General features: G+C 41.1%; 1 protein-coding gene across 1 annotated transcript; it reads right to left on the bottom strand.

Moving 5' to 3' along the window:
- Positions 1–5,135: 5,135 nt before the first annotated feature.
- On the bottom strand, positions 5,136–8,140 carry fabp6 (fatty acid binding protein 6, ileal (gastrotropin)). The gene is made up of 5 exons (XM_067229122.1): positions 8,006–8,140; positions 6,416–6,495; positions 5,903–6,078; positions 5,550–5,639; positions 5,136–5,277 (listed from the first exon to the last, which is right to left on the bottom strand). The coding sequence occupies exons 2-5, from the start codon at positions 6,480–6,482 to the stop codon at positions 5,227–5,229; spliced, it is 384 nt and encodes a 127-aa protein (XP_067085223.1). The 5' UTR covers positions 6,483–6,495; positions 8,006–8,140; the 3' UTR covers positions 5,136–5,226.
- Between the last annotated feature and the right edge of the window lie 1,466 nt (positions 8,141–9,606).

The following is a 9,606-nucleotide window of genomic DNA, read 5'->3' as shown; positions in this document are numbered from 1 at the left end:
GTCAATTAATGGTTGCTCTCCAGGAATTATAATCCTAGTAACCAGATAACGGGACGTGTTGACCAACAACCTACACACATTTTCTTTGCTGTCTTAAAAGCAATGTAAAAACACTGAATGGTTGATATCAGTAAACACCAGGAGACTATGGGCAGCTGGGGCAGCCGCAAGCACACCCTCACAATTTCCCCAGAAATTGTATCCTCTCTAGTTGGGTGTGCTCAAGCCTTCGGCGAGAGCACAACCTTTGTTCTCTCACATATATATTATTATTGGGTGTGCTTTGCCTTCGGCAAGGGCACAACCTTTGTTCTCTCACATATATATTATTATTATTATTATTTTTATTCTTTTTGCCCCCCTAAAACTCAGTCAATATTTGGCCTACATAGACAACGTAGGTGTCAAACGTTTCGTCTTGGTAGCGATTGAGTTGCTTCTATTGGAATTTACGTTCCGTTCCATGGTTTGGGCTTAAGTTAAGTTTTTGTGGCGAAAAGTGAAGCTAACGGTGGCTAATTTGCTAGCCACAGTCACTGACGTTACTAACGTCACTAACGTCACGAAAACACGCGTGACTACCTTTGGCAGAACATTCGTTTCGCATCTGTTAACCTGGGGGATAGCTAGGCTAACTATAGCTTTACTGCAAGGCAGCTGCAGAAACGCCACAAGCAAAGAGGCCAGGTAGATAACTATTTACTCATTTTACTTTGTGATATGACACACAATTGTCATGTGTAATGTACAGTATAAGCTGATATTATTAAGGAAGTACATCTACTTTCGGAAACAGTAGTCTACTATTTCACTGAAGTATTAGCATCATGACATTAGCCTGTGTTGCCCGGGCAACACATACTACAGTGGTCTATGATGTAGCGTTATCTGTTTTCAATCGTTAAAATAAACATTCCTCACATACATTTTCGTTGTAGGATTTATTCTGACATTAGTAAACGATTTGTTGGTGAAATTACCATTACCTGTGGTTTCAAACCAGTGTAGCTCACTGCAACGCTGTAGCTTACGCGAGACACTACAAAAACATCTACACTACACAGCTGTTTAGGAAGTCAAACGGCGACAGAACATGTTCGGCACTCCCCTTACTTAAATCAAGTCTATCTAACTACTAACCTGAACTTCATTGCCACAGCCTAAACTTTGTCAATCTGTTCATGAAAATAATTAATTTCAGCTTAAACCGTACAACGGAACGTTAAATCCAATTCAACCAACGCAATCGCTACCAAGACGAACACAGCAGTAGTCTAGTACTGTACCGTAGTAGTACAATTTACCGGGGCAGCTTCTCCACACAGGGCTATATCGCATTTTGAGTTGTTACTGACAATGATCGCTACCAGTGAGCTTTTTATGAATGAGCGATTTTCCACTAAATAAATGTCAAGCTTATTTACGTTTTGGGGGCATATTTTCAGTTAGCAGATGGTACTGTTTGAATCGCGATTCTATCTTCTGCCGGTAAAGTCGTAGAATAATCTTCAAAGGGGGTTCTTTATTAATGAATGAATGCAATATGAGTAGGCTAAATGCCTGAAAATATCACGAGAAGGGACAACTTAAAAGGACGTTTAAATCATAGAGATTAGGTCCATTTGTACACCGGTCTGCCAAATGTATTCGTTTTGATTCAGCCTGTCAGCTGCCTCTTGCAGGGGAAATGAGAAGACATCATATTTCATTCTACACTTCACTCGTATTTTGAGTTGTAAATGAGCAGCAAAAAAAAGATGCTTTTAAATCTATGTAATCTTTACAAATAATAAGTAGGCCCGATGCATTTTTATATAAAATATACAGACCCCTGTGCAACCGACGCAAGCAAGCACACCCTACAATTTCCCCAGAAATTGTATCCTCTCTAGTTGGGTGTGCTTTGCCTTCGGCAAGGGCACAACCTTTGTTCTCTCACATATATATTTATTTATTTATTTTCGCCCCCCTAAGGATCAGTCAATATTTGGACTACATACACAACGGCGGTGTCAAAAGGTTCGTCTTGGTAGCGATTGCGTTGGTTGTATTTTTATTTACGTTCCGTTGCATGGTTTAAGTAGAAATTGCGTTTTTGTGGTGAAAAGTGAAGCTAACGGTGGCTAATTTGCTAGCCACAGTCACTGACGTTAGTAACGTCACTACGTCACGAAAACACGCGTGACTACCTGTAGCAGAACATTCGTTTCACATCTGTTAACTTGGGGGATAGCTAGGCTAACTATAGCTTTACTGCAAGGCAGCTGCAGGAACGCCACAAGCAAAGAGGCCAGGGTGATAACTATTTACTCATTTTACTTTGTGATGTGAAACACAATTATGAAATGTAATGTACAATATTAGCTGATATTATTAAGGAAGTAGGCCCACATCTACTTTTGGAAACGGTAGTCTACTATTTCACTGAAGCATTAGCATCATGACATTAGCCTCTGTTGCCCAGGCAACACATACTACAGTGGTCTATGATGCATCTATTTTCAATCTTTAAAATAAACATTCCTCACAAATACATTTTCGTTATATGATTTATTCTGACATTAGTAAACGATTTGTTGGTGAAATTACCATTACCTGTGGTTTCAAACCAGTGTAGCTCACTGCAACGCTGTAGCTTACGCGAGACACACTACAAAAACATCTACACTACACAGCTGTTTAGGAAGTCAAACGGCGACAGACCATGTTCGGCACTCCCCTTACTTAAATCAAAAGTCTATATAACTACTAACCTGAACTTCATTGCCACAGCCTAAACGCTGTCAATCTGTTCATGAAAATAATTAATTTCAGCTTAAACCGTACAACGGAACGTTAAATCCAATTCAACCAACGCAATCGCTACCAAGACGAACACAGCAGTAGTCTAGTACTGTACCGTAGTAGTACAATTTACCGGGACAGCTTCTCCACACAGGGCTATATCGCATTTTGCGTTGTTACTGACAATGATCGCTACCAGTGAGCTTTTTATGAATGAGCGATTTTCCACTAAATAAATTTCAAGCTTATTTACGTTTTGGGGGGCATATTTTCAGTTAGCAGATGGTACTGTTTGAATCGCGATTCCATCTTCTACTATCGGGTAACGTCGTAGTATAATCTTCAAAGGGGTTGTTTATTCATGAATGAATGCAATATGAGTAGGCTAAATGCCTGAAAATATCATGAGAAGGGAAAAACTTAAAATGACGTTTAAGTCATAGAGATTAGGTCAATTTTTACACCGGTCTGCCAAATGTATTCGTTTTGATTCAACGATGAGGCTGCCTCTTGCAGGGGAAATGAGAAGACATCTATTTCATTCTACACTTCACTCGTATTTTCAGTTGTAAATGAGCAGCAAAAAAAATGCTTTTAAATCTATGTCATCTTTATAAATAAGTATGCATTTTTATATAAAATATACAGAAATATCAGTTGTAAAAATGTCATTCAAAAACGGACCCCTGTGCAACCGACGCAAGCAAGCACACCCTACAATTTCCCCAGAAATTGTACCCTCTCTAGTTAGTTATGCGATTACTCAATAAGCGCGTCTACATGATTCTTTTTATTAATCGTTGTATGCTCCACGGACAAAACTTGCACCATCATCCTTCTGCAACAAAGTGTCTCCGTGTCTTCCTGTATCGGCCCTATTGCTGTATATTTCATTCCATCAACACATTGAATCCTACTAAGAAAGCCGAGTAAACGCACTCAATGCACACATCTGCTACTGCTATTACTGTCCCAACTATAATTTCAGCTGATAAGACTATAATATTCTTTTTATGACTAGCTAGCCTAGGCCTGCTTATTCTTCTGTTTAACAGTTCAGCTTTCAGCTTCTCCCGCATTGTATTTCAGCTCTTAGCGTTGTTAGATGATGCAGTTCAGTTTCCACACTGCCTCTTTTGTGTGACTCACACATTTCTTGACATTCATTTCAGCTTGCGGTTATTTTCTCATTTCTGTATTTTCTGCAATTTAAGAAAAATAATTTCATCTTTCAGCATTCCAACGCATTTTCAGCAGGAAATGCCTTTCTAGTTAAGCATTCTCACAATAATAATATATGTGAGAGAACAATGGTTGTGCTCGCCGAAGGCGTGAGCACACCCAATAAACCAACAGTTGACCAAAGTTTCTGTTTCACTCATTGTCCCTCTACTGTTAATTTACACATCCCACATAAATCCTCCTTGCCTTCTAAAGTGCTGTTGTGTTTCGCTGTTCCAGCATTATAGCCTGTGTGTGTGTGTGTGTCTGTGCATGTTTACCGCTAAAGGATCCAGCTGTGGAAAGCTTGTTTGCATCATGAAGGTGATAATTCGCATACCCCGAGGGAGGAGTGGTTAGATGTGAATGTCTCAAGTCACTACACATGAAAAGCTCCCCAATGAGGAGGAGAGGCGGAGATGGAGGGAGAGAGAGAGTCAACTAATCAATTAGCTTCACCCGAGAGACACCTAGTCACCTTCCTTTTAGACAATAGGAATGACACCCCACCCCCTTTCTCCCACATAACCTCTAAACAAATACAGTGAAGGGCTTACTAGATCATTTCACACTGCAATTGTTTACAGAAACAGGACCGGGGGTAGGGCAGGATGCAGTTTTTCTGTCTCCCTCCCTTCTCTCTGTCTTCTATCCAAAACTACCCCTCAGCCATCTCCTCCATTGTTTCATTGTGTTGCGTCTTGTTTTGTCTCAAGGAGACTGTCTCAGTGTATATTCATGTAGACTGAATGAAATCTGTTTGCTCAGCAGACAAGCTATTCCCTGACACTCCTAGTTGTTCACTCTCTCCCAGAAAGTGAACAGCCTTCTCCTCCGATGTGCTCTGAGAAAGAGGGAAGGAAGGCAGGAGGGAGGGATTGAGTTAATGTGTGTGGGATGTAGGGAATACTTGAATCACCTGATTCTACCATCAGTGACAGAAATCTTTTGAACCATAATAATTAAGTTGTTATTATTATTATTATTATTATTATACACTAAACTGAATTAGTCTAGAAGAGATTATCTTTGGGTAAATTTTAAGATAGAGTGCCCCCTAGTGTAGCCAGGATGATTTGGCACAAGTCACAATTTGTTTTTTTACACACAAAAACAGAGAGCCCGACAGGTTGACAGTACAGTTTTAGTTTATTCAACTGTATACTTGGCAGTAGTTTGAGGTCACTGGTTGTTGTTATTGTGGAGTTGTACTGCGAGTGTCTAGATCTTCTTACTGGTTCTCTTCAGAGTCACAGAGCCAGCAGTGGAGGTCTTGGACAGGACAACACACAATAAATATACATATACACAGAAATAACTATATTCATAAGATAATGTCTGCAACATATGAGTAATGTGATAGTTGTTTATAATTTGACTGATATTAGAAGGTATAAGTAGGAACATACAATATTCTTGTATGTTCCTACCCCAACCTCAACTCTGACACAGTTAGATTAGCTAGTTATGGAGGTAAGGAGATGGTGGGCACCATGGACGATAGCCTGCCCTGCTGCCCAGCCCTGAGAGCAGGCGCTGCTCACCTCCACCAGCTTTCCTCCGCTGATCTCAGACGTGTGGTGGTAGTTGGGGAACTGGACACAAAGCTTGGCCCCTTCCATTGTGACCGTGGCCTGGAAGGGAGGGAACTTTACACATTGTAAACTGTACACTTAACATTAAATCTTTTTTATGTTTATATCTATGCTGCATATACTGCATCACATCTGGGATTTCTCCAAGGAAGGAAGTTGAGGAGTACAGGTGGTAGGGAAGAAGGAAGGAAGATAGGAAGTTAGGGAGTACAGGTAGTATGGAGGAAAGAGGGAAGGAATGAAGTTGGGAAGTACAGGAAGTAGGGAAGAATGAAGGAAATATTTTGGAATACATGACCCACCTTGAACTTCTTCCCTCCAATGGTCTCCATGTCGCATTCCTGGCCGATGGTAAACTTGTTGCAGACCTTGGCGTTGGTAGGGTACACCTGCGTCCAGGAGAAGTCGTTGCCACTCTGTGTCACCTCCGTGACCAGCTTGTAATCACGCCCCTTCTCAATGACGTCATCAGGGATGCCTGCAGGCCGCAAGAAAATGGACAGAGAAAGTCAAGCAGGCAGACAGGCAGACAGACAGGCAGGCAGGCAAGCAAACAGGTGAATTCCCAGTCTGTCTACAATTCCAACATGAATAAATGTGCAGACCAGTATCGCAACCTACTGTGGGGTGTCATTGCTTTACAACACGACAAAACGTAGTATTCTTCTTTACTTTTGACAAATCATATTGAAAGAGATGTTATAGACTGTGAGTGTTCAGAATAGAGTTCTAAAATGTGAGTTCCAGAATGTGAGTTTTGAGAATAGAGTTCTGGAATGAGAGTTCTAGAATGTGAGTACGAAGGCTGGTCTCACCAAGCAGCTTGCAGAACTCGTCGTATCCCACCTGGGATTCAGTTTCCCATTTGCCTGCGAAGGCCATGATGCTGAGAGGTCTGATAGATGGAGGAGAGGAACAGAGAGTCAGAGAGCTTCCTGGGCAAGCAGGGAAAAGTAAGGTATGGATGGATGCACCTGTACTTACTTATATACACACCTTGGCCCTGTGTACACTCCCATCCTCACCCCCCCCCCCCCCCCTCCTCCTCTTCCTGCTGGGTACAGCAGCATCTAACTGGCTGTAAACCTTTACGATGACACCACCAGTGGCCGTTGTGTCATCTTAGTGTGTGTGTGTGTGTGTGTGTGTGTGACCATGAGGTTGTTCACCCCTCTTTCTTTATAGTTCAGTCTGGAAGATTCCCACCAGAGATCTATCCAGAGGATTAGATCACTTTCACTGACGGTCAAACTGACAATCACAATATGAGTTTGGAAGTCTCTGGTCCAGTGGCTGGCTGGACAGACTGAAGGGACTGTGTACTGAGAGGCTGGGAGGTTGTGTGGGATTGTAGTTCCTGGAATAGATGAGAATCAGTTCTACCTCTAAATAAAAATATCTAGTATTACTCCTGTATCTGGGCCGTGGCCCCTTCAAACCAGGCATAAGATCAGACCTGGAAACACACACAAACACACACACATACCTGTTTCCAAGACATACTTTCCATGAAACACTCACGTACACCTACTGCAGCATCACACAAGTCCTATATTTAGATTATCCTCACAATAAGTACCCTCTCTGACACACACACACACGAAAGTTTTAACAAGATCAGCCTGTTGCCTTGCATGGAAGTGTGAATGAGGATATGACACATATTGACAGTGCAAGACACCCTAAACCGCACGCACACACACACAGACCCCCACCCATGTCAGTTTAACACCATATTGAGCTAGTTTTCCCAGTGAAGCTGTCAATATGAATCAAGATTAAAGATTCAGTCAAAAACACTGCTACTAGAAATCTCTCACATGCACACCTAGCTGATGCTTAAGGCACATGATACTGTATGTTACTTTAATAGTGTGTTATAGCAGGTCTTGGACGTTAGAAGAATATCTGTCCGTCTACATTTACAGTAATATCAAAATGCCTGTAACACACTGCATTTTTGTTTAAAAGTAGCGAATTCAACATGTTGATCCAGAACTAGTAGTACAAATTAGTCTTCCGGACTCAGAGTACCTCAAAGGATGAAGTCATTTCTGGGTTTAATCATTTACTCATCTAGCCAAAACGCTGTTAATTGCCTTCGATTTCATCACAGGTGTCATTGTGACACCACCAGAACAAATGAACATTGTGGTGTCATGACTGCTAGTGTCCTTCAGGTCACAGCTAAATCATTTTATTTCCCTCTCAAGGTTAAATCAATCTGCAGAACGTAAAACAGAGTAAAACATCAACTTTTACAGTTATATAGTATATAGTATACCCTCATAGTCACCCTCCACTGGACTGGGGACAGATGCACTGCTCGACCTCAGTGAGAGATAAAGGTTGGTGAGGTATTGGCCATGGACAGGTGAGGCCTACCTCTAACCAGAGGAACATACCTGTTTCGCTGATGTGCTTGCAGACTGGAAACTTTCCGTTGAAGAAGTCAGATCACATTTGACTTACAACAAATAAAACACTTTTTTTCTAGGTGACCGTGGTTTGTATGCTGTGTTGGCATCAGGGTATTGGTGTTGGGAAACCTGCCAACACAGAGTAACACACGTCATGGTGCTGGTGATGAAGGTGACCACAGGGCCCTTGGAACAACCTCTATTGACTTTACCCTCTGACAGCTTATTTTATTATATTTGCCCAGGCTCCACCTTTGTCCTCTAAAGCTCATGTTTTATAGAGAGTTCTTTATAGAGAATGAGTAGCTAGCAGTTACTGTTTCATGTCAAGTAGTAAGAATATGTGCTGAGTGTACGTATGACATACCCTGTTAAGTACATGTGTTTTTACAATGTAAAAAATTTGGGAAAACAGATAACCATGTACTTTCCCCACATAGTGAAAAGTAGAACGATAAATAGGCTAATGATGCTCTCATGGCTGTGATGTGGGCTTCAACGCCAACTAGCACTGAAATATACTCTTTCCCTCAATATCAATGATAGTACAAAATAATGATAAATTAATTTGATTCAAATTGATCTACAGGGGAGGACTTTGCACTTAGGCAAGCAAGGCAAGTTCATTTGCATAGCACATTTCAGACACACTGTGCTTTATACACAGGCACATAAAACCATTTCAAATAAATAAATAAAAAATCAAGAAATAGATAAATGAACAAAAAAGATTAAACAAGGGTGAAAGTGCATTGCAATGATTTACAAGTCCAAGGCACAGGAGAACGGGTAGGTTTTCATTCTAGACTTGATTAACAGAGAAGTGTCTGGGAGCTAGTTCCAGCAGTGGGTGGCATAGTAGTTAAAATCTGCCTCAACCATGCTTAGGCCTAGTAAGCGTCACTACTAAATGAGCCAAATGATGATCTAAGTAGTTTTTACATTCTAGAAGCATGTGAAATTATATTGGTCCTGAGTCCTGGAGTGATTTGTACAGAATAAACAATACTTTAAATGCAAATCTGTAGCGAACTGGAAGCCAGTGTAGGTCTCTAAGAGATGTGTGGTCAGTTTTCTTGGTTTTGATACAAATTCTAGCTGCTGCATTCAAGATGAGCTGCAACTGCCTAGTTGTCTTTCTGGAAAGGCCAGTCAGGAGGTAATTGCAATAATCTATAATCTAAACCTGATCTTGGAAAAGTTTCTCTAAATCTTCTTCGAAAAGGAGCCCCCTACTCTTACTATGTTTCTAAGACGGTAATATGATGATTTGACTACTGCTTTGATATAGCAATTGAGGGAGAGAATGAGTCCAAGACAAGACCAAAGTTTGTCACTTGACATTTAGTCTTCATAGTTTTGGAGTTAAGATAAGCCTTTCCTCTTTCTAGCCGAAAAGAATGAGCTTGACAAAGGGAGAAAGGACATTTTGATCCAGATGTGGATTTCCTCTATGCACTGGTACAGTGAGTCTATGGGGCTGTAGTTGTTTGGCAAGAGTGCTATCTGGGTGTCATCTGCCTAGCTGTGATGAGCAATGTTGTTGTTTTGTAGGATTTGGCCCAGTGGGAGCATGTAGTGATTCA

This window comes from Osmerus mordax, chromosome 25, assembly GCF_038355195.1.
Source record: "Osmerus mordax isolate fOsmMor3 chromosome 25, fOsmMor3.pri, whole genome shotgun sequence".
In the NCBI taxonomy this organism is placed as follows: Eukaryota; Metazoa; Chordata; class Actinopteri; order Osmeriformes; family Osmeridae; genus Osmerus; species Osmerus mordax.
This window is presented reverse-complemented; position numbering and strand designations above follow the sequence as displayed.

Coding starts and splice junctions, on each gene's coding strand:
- fabp6 (XM_067229122.1), bottom strand. CDS start 6,482: ATGGCCTTCGCAGGCAAATGGGAAACTGAATCCCAGGTGGGATACGAC. Junction 5,640..5,902: donor TTGGAGGGAAGAAGTTCAAG/GTGGGTCATGTA, acceptor CCTCCCTTCCAG/GCCACGGTCACAATGGAAGG. Junction 5,278..5,549: donor GCGGAGGAAAGCTGGTGGAG/GTGAGCAGCGCC, acceptor GTCCTGTCCAAG/ACCTCCACTGCTGGCTCTGT.